Source organism: Sylvia atricapilla, chromosome 9 (genome assembly GCF_009819655.1).
Source record: "Sylvia atricapilla isolate bSylAtr1 chromosome 9, bSylAtr1.pri, whole genome shotgun sequence".
Lineage (NCBI taxonomy): Eukaryota > Metazoa > Chordata > Aves > Passeriformes > Sylviidae > Sylvia > Sylvia atricapilla.
This window is the reverse complement of record NC_089148.1, coordinates 1,697,614-1,724,410: the sequence shown is the minus strand read 5'-3', so window position 1 is coordinate 1,724,410 and position 26,797 is coordinate 1,697,614. Positions and strand designations below refer to the sequence as shown.

The 26,797-nt window shown below is 37.1% G+C and overlaps 1 protein-coding gene across 3 annotated transcripts in view; it reads left to right on the top strand.

Moving 5' to 3' along the window:
- The window catches only part of VAV3 (vav guanine nucleotide exchange factor 3), a 155,120-nt gene that overhangs the window by 69,493 nt on the left and 58,830 nt on the right, over nucleotides 1-26,797 (top strand). For all 3 annotated transcript variants that reach the window (XM_066324575.1, XM_066324574.1, XM_066324573.1), the window contains 7 exons: nucleotides 1,279-1,347; nucleotides 3,782-3,868; nucleotides 4,323-4,408; nucleotides 4,764-4,896; nucleotides 5,232-5,341; nucleotides 20,864-20,965; nucleotides 22,000-22,100. In XM_066324575.1, the coding sequence (XP_066180672.1) occupies nucleotides 1,279-1,347; nucleotides 3,782-3,868; nucleotides 4,323-4,408; nucleotides 4,764-4,896; nucleotides 5,232-5,341; nucleotides 20,864-20,965; nucleotides 22,000-22,100 (688 nt within the window). The remainder of the gene's footprint in view (nucleotides 1-1,278; nucleotides 1,348-3,781; nucleotides 3,869-4,322; nucleotides 4,409-4,763; nucleotides 4,897-5,231; nucleotides 5,342-20,863; nucleotides 20,966-21,999; nucleotides 22,101-26,797) is intronic.

Sequence of the window (26,797 nt, the reverse complement as noted above, 5' to 3'; positions counted from 1 at the left end):
GCCATATTTATTTTGAAATGTTTCTTGTTATAACCCACAAAGCATTAGCTTTTGCAGTTAGTCCTGTAATAAGGGTGGAGAGTCTTATAAATTTAATTTGATAGCTGTGCCAGGAGACTCATTAGTTCAGCTGCAAAGAAATGTATTACTATATTAGACTGTCAACCCTGCTGATGCTTGTAAAATGTCATTTGAAAAAGATCTACTGCTTATATATGGAGCATAATTTTTACTCAGCAGAACAACATACATTTTGTAATATTAAATTTTTGAAATACTTGTATATATGAGTCATCAATATTTTGATCAATGCAAAATTGGAAAAAAGCAAAATGAATGGTACAACTTTTTTAGAAAAAAACTTATGAGATCTGACTCATGATTTTATAATCAACCTGTGTATTGCGGAAGGATGAAATACAATGTCACTGTGCTCTGCGTAACAATATCTATATGTTGTACAAGAAAAATATTTTACAGACCTGGAAAGGAAATAATGAGTAAATTATTGGAATTGTAATGCACATATAAGTAATAATTACTTATTTATTATTAATTTTAATATGAGTATAAAATACTATTTCATTTCTTATGATTTTACTAAGTTAGTGAGCTGAAATATTTAGTTTTTGCCTTAAATTATAAAGAAGAAATTACCTGTTTCCCCAAGAGGTTACACTTCTACTTCATAAAGCCCAAGAAAGACCCTGTATTTTCCATTTGGGAAGTGGCTAAAAGAATTCTTTGAACACGTAAATTTGATTTCAGTATGTTTTCTGAGTCAGCTTGCTCTCGTGTATAATGAGACAGTGACTTTTAAGCTGTGCACACTTCAGCTGAGGTTTCACTGCCAGCATGGATCCCTGTCTGTGGGCAAGTGCATGCTTTGGAACAGGATGAAATATCATACAGCAACGTGTAAATGAACCTGAGTGTTGTTTACCTGGGCTTCCAGCATGCACATACAGCAATGATCTGATTTGGCAAGTTTGAAGTGCTAGACAGACCAAATTCCCTTCTCGTGATGGTTCATTAGCAGCTAAAGTCAGTGTTTAGGCTGTGCAGCAATCATTCCTAAACATTTGCCAATTAACTGCTTGCAATAGTCCCCACTCACTGAGAGGCTGCTCACTCTGGGGATGAAAGTGCCTGTTCTTGGGCTGTGTTTTCTGGTTTTGGCTTCTTTATTTTTTTGGGGGTGGGGATATGACCAATGATGATTTCAATTTATACAAATGACAAACAGTGGGTGGAAAGTTTTAACTGCTCTATCCACAGGAGCTGGTAAAGCACACTACTGATCCCATGGAGAAGGCAAATTTAAAACTGGCACTTGATGCGATGAAGGTGAGTATTTATGGCAGTGAAATATTTATGCCTGTTGATGATTAGAATGGTAGCTCAGAATTTTGTTTCCTGGAGAATATCATGTTCTTCATATTTCAGACATTTTCCCAGGTTCCTGTGAGCTTTGTATGCCATAGCAAGTATAAAGTTGAGGGTTTTGCTCAAGTCTGGGAAACAAATTCAGTAGTTTTCTGAAGCAGAGGGTTTGTGAAATGGAACTTTCCCATTTTGGGCTACTTTTGCATTTGCTGGTGTTTCAATCATGTTGGTCTTGCTTCTGAAATCTAGGAGTATTTCTACCACTGTAAGTCAATTTGAATCAAGATCAGTAATTTCCCAGTGAGATGGAGAGCTGTTTTTGTTTCCAAGACCTTTTTCTGTCATCTCAATATGATCTCTGTGGCGTTACCTTTGAAAGCAGTTACTTCTTTCTGGAGGTAGAGTACCTGTCACTATACATTCACCTGCAGTTGGTACAAACAAATGCTTTATAGAATAACTGTGCTGCCTTGTGCACAAGGTAATATATTTATGTGTTCCTCTGCACAGCTTCAGAAACAAAGCACAGGTCTGCTTCAGTTGCCTTCATGGCATGAGTGGTGATATTCATGTGCTGGAATTGGGAAGTTTTTTCTATTCTTTGTGGGGAAAGGAGCCAACATGACATAAATTCTATCTCCTGTTGTAATCTGTATGGTCCACAGTAGATGCTGAAGTCAGACTAAGTTAGTTTTGGGTCACACAGCTGTCTCATATTTTGTGTCTGCCTTGAATGCCTGGAATACAAACCAGCTCATAAATGAGATTTTTAGTTCCCATTTTTGTTATCCATTTTTGTGCAGCAAACATAGAGGGGTGCACACCATGATAATTTCCCTCGGAGAGGTGCCTGAAAAGAGATGGCACAGAGATGGAGTGTTCATCCATCCAGTGGCAGGCCATGCATCCTGGTTGCTGCTAATTGGCTCAGAAAATAACTCTATTTTATATTTACCCCTGCTTTTTCATTCTAGTTTGCTGGTTTTCTTCATTGTTGGTATCTGTTGGTTGTAAAAATCAAAGAAATCTCTTGCCAGACTGTCGGTGACAGATATGCACTGGCTGGCAGGATGTAACCAAACAAAATACCACAAAACCTCACCCCCACCCCCTCCAAACCCACAAATCCCTGAGGTATGAGTGTCTCTTCTTAAGGCTGTAGCATTGCTCCCATTCTGATTTACTGCAGTCCCTGCCATTGTAGTAGAAATAACAGAGTAGCATTGGTGTTTTGCTTCTAAAAGTCCTGGTGTCTCTCATAAGACAGAATAAAAGAAAATGTCTGGAAAAAACTGCTAGCAAAATGGTACTGCCCCCCAAGAAAGAAAATTCTTGGAAGGATTATGCTGCTGGATTTCTTTTGGCAGCAAGAAAATAGGTTATTTAATTTCTAAGCTAAGTCTTTTTAGACTTAGTGACTGTATCCTGCACAGATCCATTTGGGAAGCTAGCATAATGACTGCAGCTATTCACAGATTCTAATTAAAAACATCTTAGGGAGAAGATGTATTTTCCTCCCACCCTCCAAATCTGTGGCCATATTGAAGGGATACTGTAAACTCAAGTCAGGAAGATCAGAATGCCTTTTCCAGCTGCTGCTCTCAGCATCCCTGACCCTACCAATTACCTCTCCTGCTCACTCCTCATCTCTAGCCATAAACAGAGAAGCCCCAGCAAATTGTCACTATTACTCAAGCGTCTTCAGAGCATTTTAAAGGCTTTAGTGAAATGTGTACAGTACGTGTTCTGCTAAAGGGCACAATAATGATCTCACCGGGTGACTTCAGGTAGTATATCCCTTCAAAAGCCCCTTTTAAAATCTGCTGTGTAATGGCTTCTCTCTGCTGTGCAACAGTAAGAGCAAGATCTCACTGCTGGGGTCGTCACTTTTTCTCTTCTAATAAGCACCCAGGTTTATGATTCGTTCACACCTTACATTCTGCTTTTGAGCTGTCTTATATATGTTTTCTGCTATATTCTCTATTTACATCCTGTTTACCTTAGGTGTTGACTGCTTTTTCAGTAGTGTGCTGCATAAATTATGTTTCCATCTTTAATCTTCAAAATGAAACACTAAGGAAATTCAGGGGAGAAAAATCAGCTCTTTTTGCAAATTTATTACTTGTTTCCCTCTTTCTTGATACAAAATTCCTGTTCCAATAGATATCATGAAGAGAGTTGTAAATATTATTGAAGTTATGCAGGTACTTTATTCCTTCTTTATTTAGGCATACATATTGGTAATTCTTGAACGTTAAAGAGAATTTCAAAAGAAATACTAAAAATGTAGGTAAGACAAAGATAAAATTAGAAATAAACTTGTCAAAATAATGTATCAAAGCAGTCTGTTATAGTAAAGTTATTCTTTTCTCCCCTTTTGCTGTTGATACTCTAGGACTTGGCTCAATATGTAAATGAAGTAAAGAGAGATAACGAAACACTTCGGGAAATCAGACAGTTTCAACTCTCAATAGAGAATTTGGTATGTGATTTTTAAATTTACCTACAATTTTTAAATCACTTTTGATCAAAAATGTTGTTAGATGTATTTTTCCTCATTTCATAGGAGTTTATAATATTCCTGGTAATATTTAAGTATAAGTATGTTTTGCTTGGTTTAGAATGACATGCATATTAAAGTACATAAATCTCACTATTCTGGTTGTCAGTAGTTAAATATATTTGCATAGTTAAAGGTTTCTCCAGTGTACAGTGACTCTCAGATGGTTTTGTATATGGGAAAACATTTTTGTTTGAAGAAAAAAAAATAGAATGGACTGATTCTTTATAGAATTTAGTTTATATCGTAGTGAGGAAAAGATGTTTCTTGGTCTAAAAAGTCCTTTTTTGGGGTAAAAGGAGTGAGTGATCTAACATTTGAATGAGAATCTTCACACTGTTGCTGTATGGAATCATCCATTTTATTTCTATTGCAGAACCATTCCCTCTTACAGTATGGGAGACCTCAAGGTGATGGGGAAATAAGGATAACGACGTTAGACAAACGTGCAAGGCAAGACAGGTGACGGCACAACTTGTGGTGTTTGCTACTGAAAACCTGTTAAATAACTCCCTGTAAATTTGGGGTCAGCTCACTGATTCTTGGGGGCCTTCTGCTCCATGGGGCATTCACAGAGCCTATCTGCCATTGACCAAGTGAATGTACAAAGTGATGAAGGGAAAATGAGTTATGACGTTATTATCTAAGATCACTAAGTCCCTTACAAGGAGTCAACCTTAAGCAAAAGTACTTTCAGTGTTGTTTGTTTTATTAGCCAGTAGTTCTTCATCTTTAACATTTTAAGTGCCACCGGCAAAAGTTTCTTGTGTTAGCTTTTTGGAGTGTTTTTAACCATCTCTGTATTGTATTTTCTTAGGCATATCTTCTTGTTTGATCTAGCTGTCATTGTTTGCAAACGGAGAGGGGATAATTATGAAATGAAGGAAATAATAGATCTTCAGAAATACAAAATTACAAATAACCCCACTACTGATAAAGAAAACAAGAAGGTAAATATTTGTCACTACTTCACAAAAAAATGCTTATTTTTAGCAAGAATTTGAAGCATTTTGCAGGAGTTTAAAATGTAAATACAATTTCTTTAAGGTGCTTTTCATTTTAAATATAAGCTAGACTGAATATTCAGAAATTTCAACTTTGTTTATTTCCAGGTAGTTAAAATGTTTGAGTAAATCATTCTAAGGGAACACAATAAAATTGTCTTACTGTTCCCAAAATTAATGAATATACAAATGCTTTGTTAGTTATTTTAAGGGTGTGAGGGTTTTTTTGCTTTCCTTTCTTCATAACTGATGACTTTTGTATTACCAATCTTCTTATGCAGTGGTCTTATGGCTTCTACCTCATTCATATCCAAGGTGAAAATGGTTTAGAAGTTTATTGCAAAACTAAAGACTTAAAGAAAAAATGGCTTGAACAATTTCAGATGGCTCTGTAAGTATATATTTATTAAGGCAGAATCACATTCGTCACTCATGTAAGGATTTTGCTTGAATTATACTGAACGTTTTTCACATTTTAATACTGTCTGGTTATCTATTTTACTTGACATTCTGAGAAACAACTGATTGACAACTTTATCAACAAATTTCCGTGAAATTCCTCTTGGAAAAGAAAGAGGGCACTCTAGGCTATGCAGTGTTTTCCTACCTTGCTGCTGAAACTGTTTTAGTAATGCTGTCTTAAGCAACTATGGGGAAATACTAATTATATTAATAATAAATATCGATCAGAATAGTGAAATTTTGCACAGCCCATTTTAATTTTGACTAATTGAAGTATGTTTCTGAAAGGTGATACTGATGGTTTGGGAGCAGACCCTGGCATCTTTCCTAGTGGCTCTTATCTAATTTATTAGTTAGTAGCTACATCAGGTTGCTTGGCATATTACATTTAGTTTTAAAAGGCCGATTTCCTTTGTATGTTTTAAAGTGAGAGGAGGTTGCTTTAGACTTCTTGAAAAGTAAGTTGTTCAGTTGCAGCACTGCAGGTCACATTATGCAGCGTGAACTTTATTTCCATTTCTGATTCTTGTCAGAAAGACAAACATGATTATTGACACCGTGGGTATTGTGATTAAATAAAGCATGCACAAGGGAATTGGATGACAGGTGATGCTTGTTTAGGGAAAGAAAAAGGGGGAGTGAGGGGGAGTGAGGGGCTCCCAGTGAGCACAGGGAGACAGCATTAGCAATGGTGGCTTTGGCTGTGGTCTCTAAGGGGTGTGGATTCAGGAAAAAGGCTGTTGTGAGCTAATTTGAATGAAACTTCCCCATAAACTATACATGCTTCTTAAAAGCCTCAATATGAGGAGTGTTAATGGTATAATGGAAATATATGGAAGGAGAACCTGAGCTGGACAGGTAAAATAAAGCCTGTTTAGTAGGTTTCCCGTCTTGCTGATTTTTATTGAAGGCAAAAATGGCATTTGTTTTGGCAAAAATTTCTGGGTGGCATAATTGGGGATGGAAGGAGGTATTTATTTGCACGTGTGCCTCTTTCTGTCCCTCTGGTCTCCCTGCTGTGCTTTGTGTAATATCATAATTACATTTACTTAATACATGTGTGAGAAGTGAGGAGCTCAGACTTACCAGCTTCAGCACCGTGACTCTTCATCACTCTTCAGGCATCCTGGCCCAGTGCCCCCAAAAAATCAAACAAACCAGAAGTCAGGCAAGGAGCTAAGAAGAGGAGGGAGAGCACTCTTGATTTTTTCCCCAATTCTTCCCAGCCATTTCTGTGGTTGTGTGCAGGACCACTGTCCCCTGCCCCTCCTGGTGTTGCTGTGTGAGTGCAGCCCTGCCCTCAGTCAGTGCTGGGCACCAGCCAGCACTGCTCAGCTCTTGGGGCTGTGCCTGGTCACAGGTTATTGCTGCTGCTTGCCTGTGAGCAGAGCAGGCAGCACCTCAGTTTGCTGTTCTTTCCTCTCTGGCAGATGGACTTGGTCTTTGGAAATGGGTGGTGGTGCCTTGCATGGATGTTTGTCCTTGTAAAGCCATACTCTAACCTCCTCCTGTGTGGTTAAGGCACCACGGCTGGGGCAGCAGGATCAGGGCTGAGGAGCAACATGATGCAGTGGCATTATTGCTTTATCCTTTCTGAAGTTTTCATTACTTATCCCCAGCTCTCTTCAATGGGTTTGACTTCACTATGTGTTTTCCTCAGCATCTCTCCCAAAACATGCCTTGGTGCATGTAGCAGTAGTGATACTCTAATACATGTTGAGACACAAGAATATTACAAGGATATTTGGGAATAAACAAAGCTAAGTGTGTTGAACTGTTGCTCAGCTGGTTTGATTTGTTGTTTTCATGGTTCTCCTTGTCTACTGTGTAGATTAACTTATCTGCTCTAAAAAGTAGCCGTGATTGAAATTATGCTCTTATTCATTGCATTCAATTATAATTGCTGCTTCCGTGGGCAAAGTACGTCTCATTACTTAAAAATTTTATGAGACTGCAAAGCCAGCACAGTTGAAGTGGTGAATAACTTTGGGTTTTGATTATCAGAAATAATGTTGTTTACTGAGTTCCAGACAGAAATTTTAATGCCTTTGGGATAGCAGTGTGTTCAAGTCAGGTTTGTGCAAATGTTAATCTAAGAACATAGTTAGAGAACAAACTAGGATCTCTCATATTATTTTTAAAATAAGAATTAACCTTGTTGCTACTAGAACAGTCTAAGAGGCATAATTATTTCAGCTGGGTTTTAATTTCTCTTTTTTTTAAGGGGGGGAACTTTGATGTTTATACTGGTGTATGAAACAGTGATGTTTAGGTTTATTATGAAACAGCGTATGAACAGTTTATTGGTGAGAAAGCACCTGTTGTTGAGGTGCTGGTGTTGTTGAGATGAGAATTTGTTTCCAGATATGGGAAGCTTATGTTATTGATGAAGTATGAAATAGAGGAGAGCACTGCTTTCCTGGCTGGACTTGATTTAGGTGCAGAGGGCAGGAATACATTAGGCATACCTGGTATGGAAAATCCCTAAAGGAAGGCTAGATGAAACCCCAGTGCTATATCCACAGTGTTACTTTTCAGACTAGTAAATTTCTCTTGGAAAGCTAATTTTACAAACCTGTGGAAATACTCTACCTCTTAGCCTGCTCTGTGACTGTACGGTGTGCTGAGTTTTATTTTGAAGGAGGTTGGAAATGCTGGGTTACTGGTCATAGGAAACTGGATAAATTGTTTTATTTATTTTTCTAAATTTATGGCACCTCTGTACCTTCAGTATTTATTTTCTGTTTTCCTGAGACTATTGCTTTATTTAGAAAATATATAACACCAAACACCACAATTTCTTTTTCTCCTAAGAATTTAATGGGCATTCTTGAAGTCTCTTCATAGAGCACATCCTCGTGGTCCAGCTGCACTGAGGCTGATGCTCTTGACCTAGACACAGTACTAGCCACAGCTGAAGCTGCTCATTTACCCATACCTCCCCCAAAAAAGTTTACAACCCAAAATTGCTGCTTCCTGAATTTTCTCTAGCACAATAAAACAAAGTAGGACGCAGCGGCAGCATAGTTAATATTGCAGTCAAGTTCTTAAAGTTGTAATTTTGTTTGGTGGATCTGAAAAGTTTTTGTAAAGCTGTCTGGCAGAAACCACTGGAGGATGTTTTGAGAAGAGCCGTTGTTGCAAGTGCCTGAGTTGTGCCTTGATGTGCACGTGTGAATGGACATTCTGCATGCACAGGGAGAGTGTCACCTGCTTACTGCCTTGGAAGAGATGTGCTTGACTGTGACAGCGGCCAATTTGAGCAGTTTCTATTTTGTTCTTGGAGCTCTGTTCATAGCAGTGGATGAGCCTTTAGCTGGAAGGGTAAATCAGCATCTTTTCACAGAGAGTGCTGCAAAGACTTTACTGTACCAGAAATGGAATGTTTCAATTTGGTCTAGCGTGTCAAATAGCATTGGTTTAAATGCAAAGCCATTCCAAATCCAGGATAATATTGATGGAAGTGTACAATCAAATTACTGTTCCCCATTCAGCCAAATTAGAGGCATTATGTATTAAATGCACGTTTGTCAGCAATGTGATAAAGTGCATGGTTTATTTGCAATAACTAGGCCATTTAAAATCTCAAAAACTGATTGTGTGAGACACAAATCTTTTATATTTTCTAGTGGCACATCTTGTCTAATTTCTTTCCTCCCTGTTGAAAACATCAGAAGAATCAGAACAAATATGTAATACTTTCATGTTATTCAGCTTATGCTAAAAGGTGGGAGTGTTGATTGATATTTTTCCCTAGAAAGCTCTTCTACACATGCTTTTTTGGTTTAAAAAAATGCTTGTTTTTAAAAATAGTTGACTAATATTTATGTCAATGAATTTATGCTAACCATTCTTTATCAAAAAGAAAATACTCCTTGAAAGTTGAAGTGTCCCTCCTCTATTGTATGCATATGTACATATTCTCTGTATGTACCTCGGTTATATTACTACTTAGCTGACTAATTACCAGGCTTAATTTCTTATTATAGAGCAACTGCTTTTCTCATCATTGTTGGAAAGAATTCAGTTCTTCTGTTTTCTCATGAGATGATAGAATAGTGAAAAAAAATCTGTTGATTGTTGCTACATCTGTCTCATGCTGACACTTAACACTCCCTTCCATCCACTAAACACTTGGTGTGTAGTTTGTTTCCTGATCACAGTAGAGCATGAAGCAGGTGTGTGTTCTCATCACCACAACAGCAGAGATCTTTCCCATGAAAGGCTGCAGATTATATTTTCCCACTGACAATATTTGAATCCATTAGTGTAGTGTGATATGCAATATCTTGAGCTGGTTTGTGCTGAATTTATTTTGTCATTATGTTGTCCGGTTTCCTAATTTAATTAAGCCTTGCTCAACTGGGTTTTGTAATCCGCTGTAAAAATGACTGTCAGCAAACTTGACTTGAGCATAGAAACATCTTACACATAAATGCAATTTAAAGAAGAATTTAGGTTGGAAGAGGTGTGTGGAGATTTGTAGCTTCAATCTTCTGCAAGGCTTAGGTTGCTCAGGGCTGTGTCAGCTTTAGTCCTGCTGGATTTCAAGACACACAGAACCAATATTGTAAAGTCTCTTGCAACAGTGTTGTAAGACACCTTTTAATTAGGCTTTATTTAACTATTGCCTTTCACAAAGTGAGAAATTTATGGAAACATCTTGCAGGCAGAGGAACGGTTAAAATTTCACCTTCTGAAGTGCTATGATTGTAGTTCTTGCTTTGACATAGCTGAAATAACAATATTAATGTCATGTCTAATTAGTAATGCCTGAAAAATCAGTGGGAAACAGGTTCATTAGAGTGATTTGGGTATGCATTAATTGTATGGAGTTAATGAATCTGATTTTTCTTTTAAATACCTAAATAAAAGATTTCAGACATGAAAGCTGTAAAGCCCTCAAAAACCAGTGGTTTTAGTTTTAATTACACTGTACTTTGTTGTGGGTCACTAGAGAGTTTGTGCAGCAGCTCAGATAGAGTCTAACATGTTTTTGAAAAATTGCCACTTCAGTTTGACATAAATTCACACCTTTCAGCTCAAGTGACACAGAACATACCATCTGATAGTGAGGAAATAATCCCGAGATTCATTGATTATCAAACCTGGGTAGATGTGTGCAAAACAATTTAGATCAGGAAAACTACATAAATTGCAACCAGAGCTCATTGTCTTTCTAAATTTTAAAGAAAACGAGTAGAAGACACAAGGCAGGTGAAAAGTATCCTCTTACCTATTCTCATTTGTATTTCCAAATTCGCTTTGCACTCTGTGACTAATGACATTGGTCAGATTCCACTCAAATAGATCTGTTCCTTCAGATAGTGCATTAATAATGCATGTGCATTAAGCTTTCTTCTGAAAGAATATTTGAGCTCTGACATATTGAACACTGACATATTAAATTAAAGGTTTCTTATCAGAGCACCTTAAAAGCCTTAAAATGCCTGCTGCATTTTTCAAATAACCTGCAGAGGTGTTTCACGTGTACCAGTCTCACACAGGTTACCAAAGCAATAAACAAACACGTCTGCTAGGGGTTTTTTCATCAGTATAATGATTGCAATAATGCAAAAATGAATGCCAAGTTCATGTCTGCTAAAGAAGAATGCTTGCCTGTTCTTTGCTGTGACTCCAGTTGGTTTTGATCAAATGTTTTTTCAGGGTTATAAGCAATCATTCATAACATATTTTTTTAGTTAAAATATTTCTTTAGATTATTCCAGACACAGCAAGAACTGTGTGAAGATGCTAGATGTGATTAAAAGCAAGCACAGTGTAAGGACAGTGTAAAATGTGAAAGCAAAGCAGAATTTATGAAAAACAGTGGGTAAACACCTGAAGATGATAAATATACTTTGGTATTATGTCTTCCAGTTCACAAAACCCAAAATATCCCAATCCTTAAGTTTTTACAACTTACCTTACAATAGCTGAGGAATATTACTATGAAAATTAGTGCTTCTTAAAATTCAGTGAAATAAATTTGTAGTGACACAACATCGTAAAAATAAAGTACCACCATCTTAATATTGACTATTTTTTGTGCAAGGAGTTTTTTCAGTGTTAAAACATAGAATGCTGCATTACATATTTGTCTTGATACTCTGATTATATGAATGGATGTTGTAGCTTCTCCCTGCAAATCAAAGCTACCTTTTTCCTTAGCACAAATAGGTATTTCTGCAATAATTTACAGCAATTTGCATGAATCCTGTGTTTTCAGAGTTTTTGATTCCAAAACACAGGTTTGTCTTTGGTTAAGTGTAAATATGCTAAAATATTTAAAGCTTATCAATATAAGCAGCTTAGTAAATTTGGGTTTGTAAGACTTAGAACTTTCACAAATAAGATTCAGCCAGTGAAGATAAAAGTATATAAAGTATAGATACTTTTGATTTGCAAATGCTGATGTGTGACAGAGCTTTGTTCCTATCAGGTGGCATTCAAAAATGTTATACAGGAATAGATTAACTCAAAGCAGTTCACCTCCCATGCTTTTTGGGGAAGTAGATTGATAAAGAAGAAGGGAAGTCATTGTCTTGTTTGAAACAATGCACTATGTTTCCAAAAAGTTAACAAGATAATTTCCTTGATCTCACAAAAGCCACTCATCATATGATCAAATAAGCAAATTTCCTAGCGAATTCTTAGAAGTTGTGTGTTCTTGATCAAAAGCACAATTTACTTGTGATATGCTTAATTTAATTTGATAACACGTCTTCTTGATGAAGACTCTTTGATGTGACAAACCAGAATGTTTGAGTATTAGCATATGGAGAACTGATTGATTGATTACTTCAGTAAATAGCATTTTCAAAGATGATTCTGAAATAACAGCTGAGCTGGAGCAGAGAAAATGAATTAGCTGTCAGTAATCAGCATTGCTCCTGAGAAGGTAACAAAGAAGCTGCAAATCACCCTTTGTGAAATGGCATTGCTCACCTCTAGTAAGAGTATCCCTTAGGAATGCCTTCTTCAAACAAACAAACTAAAAAACAAAAAAACCAACCCCAAATCCTTGTAAAGATTCAAAAAGGAATACTTATTTGTATTTTACTTATTTGAAAATTAGCCATTTGTGGTTAATTTTTACTTTATTATTGCACAAATGCCTTTATATTAATGACAGCATTTGGTGTGACCAGTTGAAATGGTGTGAGTTGCACCGAGCTGAAATGCTTTGAGTGTAAAGTGAGCATGATGCAAATGTAAGACTGGCTCTGTTTGTAGGGACTGGCATCCTAAGGGTGAATCTGCTGCAGGGAGTGAGGGTGAACATGTCTTGGGACCAACTTTGCATGAAGTTCTTCATATGATGTTTGGCTGAGAGCTTTTAGCCCTGTTTGACAGTAACATACTGTTGTGGGTGGGTTTTTTAAAAATTAATTTATTTATTTACTGTCTAGGTAGCATTTGAACATGTGGCAATAGCTATATTTTCATGCTAGTAAAGTTTGCCAAAATTTTCTGAGATGCTTAGTACCAATTGTCATGGCTAAATTTTAAGGTGCTTAAAATTTTGAAAGGAGGTCACTTTGGCACAAACTAGGAATTTAACTTAGGATGTCTTAATATGCAATTTCTGTTAGCAACTAATATCTTAGAAATACTTACATTAGATCTGGGTTTACTGATGCTTTTACTGCAGTGATGCCAATTATTTATACAATAAGTGAACCTGGAATAAAGATTTTCAGTATCCAGAGGTATTATTAACCTGTGCCGTTTTCTTTACAAGCTACACTGCATGAGCACGACATCAGATTTCATGTCACATACACTTGAAAATGATCTTCAGTAGTTCGTGCTCAGGGTGTCCATGATTCTGAACAGTTCTGTATGGAGCATTTTAAATTATTTTCAGTATAACATGGAGTGCAGAATAACATCAGCTATGAAATGCAAAGGTCTAACTTGAGGTTGAGAGTTCAGGAGAGTTCAAGATATAGAGTTTTATCTGAGTTCCCTGTAGTATTTCTTCTTCTAATACTTAAAACAATTGCAATTCACTTCAGTCTCTTTATCTGATACTTCATGCATCTCCTTATTTGTTATGCCTCTGGGCTCTCAGGTGGGTATACATGCATAAACTGTTCTCTAAAGCCAAGTTTTAATCAAGTGAAATGGCTATTCAGTTTCAAATATAATGCACTTCCAAAATGATAGACATTCTTTAAGCACGTACATACAACTGGCCTCTGCGTCATTTCTTGTGGCACAATTGCATTTCTTGAAGGGACTGATGTGGGAAAATGATCTTTGAGACCTGACCTAACTAGCATTTCTGTGAAAAGAAGTCAAACCCCAAAATGAGAAGTATCATTAGAACTTCCTAGCATGTTTTTTTCCTTTTTGGGGAGAACTGTCAACCCCAAAGAGTGGGCAGCTGTCTCACTGCACTGTCCTGCAGAGCCCATGGCTGCTCAACAGCCTGTGTCCCCAACCCAAGAAATTGCTGTTTCATGTTACTCAGAAAACTATGGTGGGATTGCTGCCAGGGGAAAGAGAAGCTTCCTCTTCTCTCCAAGATGCTAGTGCCACTGAGCTGTGGGAGACTGGAGGAACGTATCTGGGCACAAATGGCACCTGAGAGGTTTATTATCAGTCCTAGAATGACTTGATTCAGCCAATACTTACTCTTACAGCTCTGTATCTGGCTCAGCACCAGCTCGTGCTGATACTGTCTCGTTTTGTGGCCTATTCAGTTTTGAAAGGAAATTCCTTGATCCGCTTGCAAAGGGTCACTTCTCCATTTCTCTTTGTGTGAAATCTTTCTTTTTCTATACGTGCATGGATGTACTTCTTGTGTGCATACATCTGAGGAATATCAAACTTTTTCAGAGCTTTTTCCCTCTGTAATAAATTTTTCCTTTCAGTTAAAAAAAAAAGGTTTTAAAAACACTGGAAGTTTGAGAAAAAGAAGTTGAGTTGTTAACTAAGTACTCCAGAGCAGCAATAATTTTTCAATATTAATTGAATTGTTTGTAGTGGGTTTAAGCAACACCTTTTCAGTGGCCTAGGTCCAGGGATGGGGGAAATCTGTAAAGGTCTTAATTGCTGAAGTCAAGCTGGTATTGAAAAGCTGCCAGGGAAACAATTAAAAGAAATGGCCCTCGAAATACAGCAAGAAAGAGAGAACTGGTCACAGGTGGAGGACAGCACTGGACCTTGCAGGCTCTTTAAACTGCAGTTTCTAACTGGTACCATTTAATGCAATGGTAGATTTATAAATGGTAGATTTGTAATAAAAGAAAGGAGAACTTTCCCTTGTGTTGTGTTCTGAAGTCTCTTTCCTTTAACTCCTTGCTGGAGGCAAAGCCATAAGATGGTAGATTTGCTTGTTGCAAAACAAGCTGCTTGTTGCTTGTTTGTGCTGAGACTGATATTCTTAACTAGGAGCCGACTCCACATTCTATTTGCTTCTACTCTTTGCATTTTCATAATGCCACTTTTTCTCTTTTGTGCACAGTTTTTCAGTAAAGGCCATTAGTTAGCATTTTATTAATTTCCTATTTAATATTTAAACTTGCTGTAAAGATTTAATTAATATAACAAACATAATACTTCATTTTATCCCTTGATTATTTTTCTGTTAGATTTGGCAGCCAGTAAGCTTTCAGTAGCATGTTCATGCAAGACAAACTTGAGACAGTAGTTCTTGGTCTCCAAGGCTAATACTGAAATATCTGAAGTACTAAACATTCAAGGAAAGATATACTCAGTATGGAAAAATTTATAAAACAAGCCTACAAGGCTTTTTTCACTTTTTATAAATACAGAAATATGTCCTTTCTGGAAATGAAGACTTAATGAGACCAATGGGATTTTAATATATTTATTTTTCACCTGGGAAAATAGAAGGAAGGGACTATATAGTAATCTGTCTCTCAGCCTTTTATTTATTCTCTTGGGATACATCTGTAGTAATTCCTTATTTAGTAGAAAAGATTGAGTTTTTTGGCTGGATGTTTAGTAGTTTTTCTGATGCATGTTATTTTGTAAGCCCTACCTGTGTAGAGGAAGTTAAACTGACACCAAAAGAAAGTACATTTGTGCCTACCCCTTCAAAGATGATGTAATTTATTTGTTTATTCCAACCTGTTGTGGAAGGTACTCTGTATAGTTTTTTCTTGTAGGAAACAAACATGAATGTAAGAATGCCGATGAACCCCTAAATTGTTGCTATAAGGCAGCCAAATGCCTGTAGTATTCTACTGCTCTTCAGACACATTCTAATTTAAATGTTTTCTCATCAGAATATGGTTTGGATTAAGTAAGGAAATTACAGTAACAAATCTTATCTAAGTTGCTTGATACTAATGATGTACACTTCATTGCATATACACCTTGGCAACACTTTAGATCAAAGATAATCAAAGTTCAGATTTGTAAAATGGGGCATAGAACTTACACAGTTGGATATGTCAAGATTGCCAAGGTTCATTGTGTTTTTCTTTTTTTACTTGAGTGTTAGGCAAGTTGATTGTGGCATGTTTGTGTTTTGAAGGTTAAGCATGAGTTTTAAGTCTTTAATGTGTTATCCCAGCCCCTAGTGTGAGAAAATTGTAGTTAATACTATTTCTTTTTTTTTCACATTCACAATTATTTTTGATATTTTGAGGTAGGATAGTCAGGAGAATTTATTCCTTATTCTATAGGCATAGGAATAAGCACCTATATGTCTTGTCTGACAAGAAAATTTTGGGCTATCTGTATCATTACTCTGTGGTGTGCTGTGCCAGTAATCCAAACAAAGATGATTACTGGGATGGATTTTGTCTGCAGAAGCTTGTGGGGGACGGTTGATAACATGACACTTCCTGACACCATTTATAAAGGTGTTGCATTATGTGGGTGGGATGTGATTGGCCTATGATCAATTTACTCTCCTGAAAAGAACAAGTCAGTAGAAAGAAGTGGCACTGCAAATGTGGAGAGAATATTTTTAGAAGGGGAATATTTCATATGCACGAGGAGTGCTCCGAAGGTTGATTATATCAAAGCCAATTGAATAAGATACCTGGGTAGCTCTTTTCTACATTGAACTTTCAAAACTTTAAAGACAAAGGGACTGCTCAGAGATGGAGGATTGACTGTAGAAGATGGTCATTCTGCCCCTGTAACATGGCTCCCATGGCTTGTGCAGAGACAAGAACTGTGTGTCCAAGTGACAGAGACTCATGAGATATGCACCTGCAGTTCTCTGGGTTGGTGGTGTAGCAGTGAATTGGTCCCAGTGGGACTAATATTCTGTAAGTAAATTGGAAAGAGAAAGCTTTGCTCAGAAGGCTCAGGGGCAGCCCAAGGACATTGCAGTAGTGACTGGATAAATTTGGTTATGGGGTTCCAGCACTGTGCAGGAGAGGACATTTGTGGTTGTCTCTTCCAAAACCTCTGGTGGTGAATTGAAGAGAGAATTGGAAAAATTGTCCTAATAACAAGATTGACATTGACATTTTGTCTCTGCTAGAGTGGGGAAGTTAAAACTGCCTGGGGAAAAAGTAGAAGAGACAAAGGGAAATTACTTCTCCCTCCCCACATTGCTGTTGCTCGTAAAAATAAGAGACTTTTACAATAAAATGAGGAACGTGTTCTGTGTCACTATTTACTTCAGATTAAGTATTTCTGGTGTATGAGTGACTTCCTGCTCTGGCCACTCATCAAGTTTGTTTGACAGCAGAAATAGAAAATACATTTTTTTGCTGCCTGAGGCACCCCATAATAGCAGTGGTTGTGGTAGGAGAGACTGGGGAGTCTTCAGGAGGGCTTGGCTGTCCCACTGCAATGGTGAAGGAACCCAGTGTAAGACCCCAAATAAATTTTGTTAATTTTGTTAATACATTTGAATTTTGCTAACAATCATGTCTGGGTTTATTTTTTTTTTCTTTTTTTCTTTTTTTTTTTTTCCTCCTCCAACACGAAATTCTTCTTCTTAAGAGGAAAATAGTATTAGGCTCAAAATTAATATTGACCTAAAAACTCAGGGCTTTTTCTGTCTTGCAATATGCACACAGGTTGGGAAGTAGAAGAGAAAAGAAGATTTGAGAAGGATGAAATGTTCTCTTTACTGTGTTGTGAGAGCTCTGCTCTCCTTTCTGAGGGTATCAATGTCAGGCTTCCTTGCTGTAGCCAAAAGAGCTTCTTTATGGTTGGACATGGCCATGAAAAGTTGTATGCTATGACTATTTCGTAGTGTGCATAGCAGACATACTGTGTAATAGCATGCAGGACAATTTTGCATTATCAACTTTATTTGCTGTATTTGAAAACTCAAAACCTAGTATATGATATTCAGTTTGAAATGTTTTGTGGAAAAAAAAAATCTGTGGTCCTTGTGGAATTTGGACATAGTCACAGATGAGTTGTGCTTAATCTCTAGTTGGAAACTTTCATCTATTAATCTAGTTGGGTCATTTTTATGTTGTATTTGATTTTGGAGAAGAAATACACTGAAAACTAAAGTATCAAACCCCTAGATTCATTAAGTTTCTGACTTCACATTTAAAGGCTTGCTGCTCCATGCATGGTGCTATAGTGCCTCATCTCAGACTTGTCTGATGTGATGTGTGATGGGACTGCAGAACTGGATTTGCCATAATGCAGCATTGCTTATTTGGTACCACAATATGCAAGAGTTTTTCTGCCCACAGTAACACTGCACTAAATGTTCTTCTACAAAGCCTTCCTTATTCTACCTCTAGATTTGCAGTAGAGGTATAAATATTTGTAGTATAAATTGATTTTATACTTGTTTTGTTGTATCACTAATTTGTTGTGTTGTATCACTAATTATCTTCCATATTGTGCTTCACTTTACAGCACTCTGTCTCCAGACTAAGCATACATTTTCTTCCTTTGCACTGTTCTTTTCAAATATTGGTTTTAATATAAAGAAGAATAAATACAGTGTATCATCTTTGTTCTGTTAATAGGAGGTATATTTTGAGTAGTTCATGCACTTCAATCTTTATGGAAGATAGCCTGAGAGAAGAATGAAAGAGGATTTTTACATATGGAAGAAAGTTGTGTAGTCACATCCATGTGTTAAACTACTGTCTGTATGAGGTTGTAATTTTTTTTCTTTTGATCCACTTATTATTTTTGAAGATTGATTCTGTTCTAATTAAATGAATGGAATTTTTTCTTTGGTTTGTTCTTGAAAAATGGTCAGGTTGTTAGGTTTAATTTGATATGCTTTCAATCTCATGAGTCTTGCACTTTTGGCTTATACTTTGAGCATAGTTCTGCACAATGTCCTGGTGTTGTGGTTTGAAAACAAACCAAGTGAGAGGCTCTAAGTCAGAAAATACAATTTAATGAGAAGAAAAAGAAATAAAAATAAAATAAAATAAATGCAACAATACAGAAAGAAAACCCACTGGCAGAGTCAGAATACAACCTGATCAGGGTGGTGGAAGCAGTCCAGGCAAGGTGGTCTTCCTGAAGCAGTGATCCCATAGAAAGGTCTGGCAGCTCCAGTCCTCTGAGAATCCAGTGGGTGAGGGCTGCTTCTAGTGTCCCAAATCCCAGCTTATATCCAGGTGAGAATGCTTGGCTCCTCCCCGTGGGCAGAGCATCTCACAGTGGGATGGTGAGTCTCATAGGAGGTCTTTGATGGCCCATTAAAGAGAGATAACTCCCAGGAGTGATCTATGAGTCATGCACAAGGCATTGATGGGCCATTAACTGAAGATGGTGATAGAATACATCCTAAACTACAACCCAGGACACCTGGTCTGTACCAGTAGGTCAATAAAAATGAGCTTTTGTTGGGAGTGAAGTACTTCAACTTGTTCTAGGGAGTTTTCTGGATTGCTTGGAGTGTAGCCTAAGAAATTTTGGCAGCCCTCTGGCAGACACATTATGAAATACAAGCTGTATCTAGTTAAGAGCCAAAGAATAATAATTTTTTTCTCCTGGTTTATCAAGTTCTCTATGAGATTAATTTTATCCTGCTGCTGTACCTTTCTGCTGTGGCTGGGTAGTATGTACACCTGTTTCTGATAACAGGAGTTGTGGAATCGACATCTTGCATGTTAGAGCAGAAAAGAGAGAGACAGGTGAGGAAGTTAAAACACTACTAATTGTAAGGTTATTATCAGGCATAAAAGCAGAATTCCTTTTGCTTTTTGAGTACAATTTCATTTTCAGCATGCTCATTTTCAGCAGGTGCATGTGAAGATTGACCTTTTGGACACTGTGTACTTAAACAGATTCTTTGAATGGTTTTTTGTAGGCCTTTTAATGCCATCCAAGAGAGAGTGATGCTTGCGTGGTTATCCATGTTTCATTGCAGTTTGTGTCTGGTCTGTGTTTCAGTCTGGAAGTTATTTATAATACATAAAAATGTAACTTATAAGTATCTCCAGCTTTAATGGAAGAATATGTAATTTTCTGTCAGAAAAAGCTTCTGGTTTTTCCTTAGAGTGCTGTAGATTCTTGCATTCCTGCCCTCAGGTTTTTTTTTCCTATTTTAATTCCTATGCATCATGCCTTGCTATGTTTTTGATAGAAAAATACCAGAAATTTATGGAGTTCTAAATATTTTAATATAAATAATAGTGAAAAATTAATTAACCCTTATTTTATATGTGTGTGTATATATATATATGTATTTTCTTTTCTGGCACAGTCTAGGTCAATATTAAGTGATGTACCTAGCATTTCAGCATTAGTGATTTTGACAGCATTAAGCTAGTTTGGGGATCTTATTAAATTAAAAAAAAAAATTCATTGAAAATGCCTGTTCTTCCAGATGGGACAGAAGACAGAAAAAAATGAATAGATTACTTAGTAAAATTTAAATCTGGGAACAGTCACTGGTACAATAAATGATGAGTGGGTCACATTTAAATTATACCCCTGCATTTTAAAGGGATCAGTAGGGAAGGTAAACAAGGTGATGGACCCGTGCTTTGTACATAAAACTGATCTTTAGAAATAAGTCTGCTAGTAGTGTGTTGGTATTTTGGCAGTGTGAATAGTGATCTTTTATTTTGTTAAATTTATTGTGTGCGTCTACAGCTGTGGGCAGTGTGCAACACATTTAAACAAGGCTAACCAAACCCTGGTGAATATTGTCCTGAATCTGCTGCTAATGTTTTCAAATATGGTGCTTTTCAGGCTGTGAGCTGCTTTTCCTTGTGCATTCACATAATAAAATATTGTTGGGAATGATACTAGTTACTCAAACAAAAACATTCAGATGTTTTCTATTGATTTTGACAGCTAAGGTCACAATAAGGTATATTTAGAGAAGTCTGCATAATACTATAATTCAGATTTCATTTCAAGGTGTTTGGTAATGTTTATACTTCTGGTTCTTGTCAGTGAAAGCATTAAAGTCTAAATAAAACTACTTGTTTGTGGATTAAGATTTCCTGCTGTGAATGTTGCCTTATGTTCTAGATTTCATTTAATGCATATTTTCAAATTTTGTTTTTAGGTCAAACATCCGGCCAGACTATGCAGATACGAGCTTTCATGAGTTCAAAATGCACACCTTCAGTCGGGTGACATCTTGCAAAGTCTGTCAGATGCTTCTGAGGTATTGTAAAGGTTTTTTTGGGTGGTGGTCTCCCCGCTGCCTGCCCCTGCAAGGTCAGGCTGGATGGGGCTTTGAGCATCCTGAAAGGTGTCCCTGTCCTTGGCAGAGTTTGGATAATCTTTAAGGTCCCTTCCAACCCAAACCCTTCTATGATTCTGTGCTGCATATTGCTGATATTCTGAAAAATGAAACCACAGCATTTTAGCAAGGGCATCTGAGTGTAGGTAGTGCCTTTGTTAAGCACAGGAATGGAATAAATCCACTTCAGGTATGTTCCTCCTTGTCATACATTTTTTCTTCCCTTAGCAATGCCTTTTCTGACTAGGCAGACTGACCTGGACTTTGTAATCTTAAAATTCAGGAGGGCTAATTCCTGACTTTGGAGCACTGTAGTTGGGTTACTGGGTGTGCACCAATTGCTGAGGAGCAGCTGTCCTGCACTCAGGACTCTGCCTGGTTCTCCATGGGCCACCAGCTGGGTGTTCCCAAGTGCCACCTTGTGGAACAGACACTTTTAGAGGAATGAGCAGCTCCAAATATTACCTGAAGTGTGCATGATATATGTTTTTTTTAAAAAAATGAACAAATCTAAAGTCAAGAATATTTGCCATATAGCCTAAAATCTACTTAATGCTTAAATACACATTCAAACTTACAACTCTCTTGAACTCCTATTCTTCATTGTGCCTAGGCAAATTCCCACAGAGATGAAGTGTAGAGCTGTAGTAGGAGAGATGCATAATGGTACAATTTCAAGTGTACTGTTCCAAAGTAGCTTTGGATTACTTTGAAATGGAGATTATTATTCTGCTAGGACTCTGAAAGAACTGTCTGGTTGTGATTTTTAAATGGCTAGTAGTGACAGAAAGCAGATGAGCTGCTTGTTTGTCAGTTGTCACTTTTTCTCAAGCCTTTAAGGACTATCATTTTGCAGAACAACAAATGACTTCTAATACCTTGTGCCATGTCTCTTATGTCCTTTATATGTGGAATTTGTCACCTCTAATGTATCACTACCTAATTTTATTTTACAGGGGAACATTTTATCAAGGCTATTTATGTTCTAAGTGTGGAGCTGGAGCACACAAAGAATGTTTAGGAAGACTAGACAATTGTGGAAGGGCTAATTTAGGTGGTAAGTCATTTTTATTGTTAGAATACCGTTTTTAATTAGGACATAAAACTTGCTAGATATAATTAAGGTTTAATTTACCTCTAATTTGTGTTTATTGTAACATGCATACTTGTGAAACTACCATTTATAAGCACAATTAGAATTACATTAGGATTCATAGGGATTTTTATTGCTACTAAATTGAAATGTTCCAAAGCAGGAGAGAACTGTTACAGGTTAAACCAAATTTCTTTGTCAATGCCATATACAACAAGGAATTGCTCTCATTTCACTTGTGGACTGCTCATATGTAACACCTACAGTACAGCACATCATCTATCATCCTTGTGCTTCTCCCTTTATGTCTGTGTCAATTTTCATATTTTCCTCTCAGTTCCTAAAGCTGTTTGTGTTGCCTCAGCTTCCTCTTTCATCTCTTTGGTTTCCATGGTTTCTGTCCATTCACAATATTCACAAAAAGGTGATTGATGGTTCTCTACTTCCCACTCCTGAGAACTATTTTGCTTTTTTCTTCTTTTTATCAATTGCTCTGTGAATTTCTTCCCTGGCCATTGTCACTTTCCACTTCCCCTGTCGTTCCACTCTTTGGGACCTTAAGGAATCTTTTGATTTCAACTACCACTTGGCCTCCCACAAATAACTCCAAAAATCTGACTTCTTCCTGTTCTGCTAAGTATTATACCTGTAAAAGTCTTTCTGACACGTTCTGACTGCTAATGCTCAGTGTTTGCCCCCATCCCTGGCCACCCTTCCCTTCCCTGTTCCCACTCTGCTGGTGGCAGTGAGCTCATACACTGTTGTCACTGTCATATAATCCCAGTGCCATGTTTGACTCTTCCCTCTGTCCAGCTTCTCAAATGTTCTTTTTTTCTTGAGATTATTTTGAATTGCTGTTGTGCTTGAAAAAGAAAAGCCATTGGGAGCATGTGATGATTTCTGGAAAGTGGAGTTTTAGATGTTGGGGAAGTTTCTAGTTATGTATCATTCTCAATTCTCTAAAATCTTCACATTCCTTTTCAGAATTATTTCATAATAATTTGTGAAGTTTCTCATGTCTCAAATACTTCACATAAGCTACTGCAACCTCTTCCCTTGGTTATTTCCTTTTTGACATTAGTCTCTACAATCTCTATAAAGTGCTGTTGCAGAGAGATTCTCTCATTTTTGAATTACATGACTTCATCCACTGCTCTTTACTAAGCTTCTGTTTCCAAATTTCAACATTCTATAAGCCTGTTTCTGTCTTTGTCCCTGTGTGCATTACTTGTGATTTCTACTTGGCTTTTGGCTCTCTCTGCTAATTACCTGTCCCAATCTTCCAGGAAATCAACAGGATGGCAGGCACTGATTTTTGCTGTAATCAGTAAACTTTTTTTTTCTCAGCTGCTTTTCTCTGTTGGCGATCTTCCTTGCTATCCTCCAAGTCTGAACTCTTTACAAAAAATATTTTGTAGATCTGAAAATCATACAAGCAGTCACAGTATTTGTAACTGAAACTCTTTTTGGAACACAGGCTTTTCACAGAGCCTCCTGCAGATATTCTAAGGAAAATAAATATTTAAGATTATCTTAAAAACGGAGTGTTTTAAAGCAATTACTTGAAATTAATAGAGTGGAAAACAAACACATATTGTCCTTTACAAAAGAACTGTCTTCTGTGGTATAAACCGCCCCTACTTCTACTTTTTTCTTTGTCTTTCTTCTTTTCTTTTAATCACTTCCATAGTTTTTATTTTAATTGGATAGCTGACACCCCAGGAGGCAGGAACTTGTCTTTCTGTTCCTCTGTGAATATCTGTGGACACATATGGTGCAACATGCATCAGTAAGAATGACCATAAATGCCTAGAAAACAAAAGGTCTGATTTCTTTTAATTTTCCTGCATACCTAAGCAATGCTGTAGACTTGCTGGAGAGAACAAAGTAACAACAAATCACATTCCTCCTTCTTTGTAAGTGGAATAAATTATAATTTTAAAATTTCAAAGAAGCAGTATGCTATTTTGGAGTTTACTTTAAGTCACCTTCCTGATGTTTGTAGAATTACACTGTGCTGAAATTGCAAGCAACTGTATTGCTAAGATGCTTTTTTGTTAGGTGTTTTGGGTACACCCAGGTGTTCAGCCCTCAGTCCTCCTCTCTTCAGGCTTTACTTCCTCTTCTCAGTCTGTTTTTTCTTCTGTGCAAAGACTCCCTGGTTGCTGCAGCTCCCACATGAGCCAGGAGAGTTGTGTATCTCCTGCCTGCTCCTGAGGAAGGACAGGAGGTGCTGGGCTGTGTCTTTCCTTACAGCTGGCTCTGTGATCACAGCTGCAAAAACCAGCTCTGAACTGCAGCTCTTGCTGTACTGCCCCTTGTTTAGCAAACAAGGAGCATGGGAAGGACAAAGGGGTTTTGCTGAAAATGTGTCATCCTTCTACCTGATAAAGGGAAGGAAAGGAAAGGAAAGGAAATCCTCAGGTTTTTCTCTACTGTTTTCCACTTTTATTCTTTTTTTTTTTTTTGCCTTTTTAAAGAAAGAAGTATTGCTTGAGCAGTGCTGGCCATTCATAATGTGAACAGACCAAGGGAAAGTTTAAGGAGGAGTTTTACCAGTACCTGCTTCCCTGTGTGGGCCAGAAAGGGATGAGACAATTCAGACTCTCTGAAGTATTGGTTCGTGAAACTTGAATTATTTTTTTGGCTCTGTCCTTTAACTATTCCAGAGCTATGCTGAGAAATGAGGTTTCCCGTAAGTTATCTTTCATGCCTGCAAAGCTATGAAATGTTACGAAAGGCATGCAGACAGAAAGATATAATGTAAAATTCAGCATGTTCACAGCACTTTGTGGAAGGAGTATACTCTATAGGCACAAAATTCTAACATGGTTTTAATTTTGAATACTTTTCTTTTGAAATATTTAGAGAAATTATTTTATGATAAATATAATATTTTTTTAGCAGTGTCATTTGCTGCTCCTGTGGGAAATGAGCAAAGGCTTGCACAGCAGCAAAATGCCTGGAACCCTTATTTTATTGCTGTGTTTGGTGGGTTGTTTTGTTTTGTTGGTTTGTTCTTTTCTCCCCACTTTTTTTTTCTAGGGGACTATTACAGCCTTTTTCACAGGGTATAATGTACACAAAACTGAATCATCCTTTTGGGAAACTGGACATTATTATTCCCCAGTCATGTGGTATTTTGACTCTTCCCTCTTATGGCCATAGACATGGAATATATATATACCTATATAAGTGTAGATATATGTATTATCTGTTTAATCTGGAGTTCTGCCATTCTGCCAGGGCCATTCCAGGGGCTTCACAGCAAAGTGCAAATCCTCTGTGTGGTAGACAATGTCCAGGAATGATGCTCCTTGCTTGATCCTGTTAAACATTCTTCCTTTCTTTTTCGGTGTCTGAAGAATTTTTACATCTTGTTATTGCTTTGGCATGGCTTCCCTATTTGGACATGTCTCACTGCAATTCAGAGTGTTAGAACAGTGAGTTCTCTGTGAACATGTGACTTTGGGCTTTTGTGAGAAGTCTTCACTGACTGCCTCTCTATGATAAATTATTTTGAATTCTTAATAGTAGATTCTCTAAGTGGAACAGGTTCAATTTTTTAAATTATCTTTTTATAAGTGAAGTTTTTTCTATGTTTCAAATAAATTTCATTTCTATTCTGTAGACCTCTTGTACTTCTAGGGGCTTGTTTGAAAAAAAGTGATCAGAGTTCAAAGCACTGCGGTGGGAATGTGCCATTAGGTTTCTCAAAGGCATTTGAATGTTCCTCAGTATTTTCTGGTTTTGTAAAGTTTAAGATTCTGTTTTCTTTATAGACCATGAGTAGATGTTTTTGCCAGCCTTTCTGAAATGATGCTTAGAACTTCCCTGAGTGGATTAAATCTTTTTAAATTTAATTCCAAGTCGTACTTTGTGAAAATTCAAAAGGCAGACATCCAAAGATAGATGAAACCTTTTGAATGACAAAATTATTAAGTGTCAGATTTAGATGATACACTTATGAGAGAAACATTGACAAAATCTGAAGATAAATTGCTGTGTTCTCATGCTATGCCTTATATACAAACATATGCCAGTTCTTCAGATGTTTTGCTTCAAAGAAGGCCAGTTCAGCAGATTGTAGAAATTTTAGTGATAAAAGATGCAGAGTTAATCAGTTGAATTAATAAAGAGAACAAAATGTTTGCATTTAGCCCTTGGGTTTTCTTGGTTGCTGTTCCTGCCCTTGCTGCTGTAAATCAGCAGTGCTGGTTGAAGTCTTCTGTGCTCATTTCTGTCATTATTGATTTAACAGGTCTTTCCCCCCCCCACCAAATGCTGTCCTGTACATCCTCATAGTCCTCTACATTCTCATGTATTTTACTTTTCTGTCCTAGCACTGAATCTTTCTGTAATTTGGAATCCTTGCTAATGTTTTGACGAACTCCTTTGAGTCTGATTGCACGATCTTAAACAGACGGTCCGAAATCCTTAAACACAAGGATTAAAAAATGGATGTACGTGTTTCTGTGACAGGCCATTTATAAAGATAGATGTGGCATTTTCTCTGCTGGCTGAGGGCATCTTCTCTCCCTTGTTACATCTTCTGGTTTCTCAGCTGCATTCCTATGTCTTATTTCATGGTATAAAGCAATTTCACTCATCTGGTGATGCTTTCCCTCTGCCTGGAAGGGTTTGTGTCTGAGTATACTTAA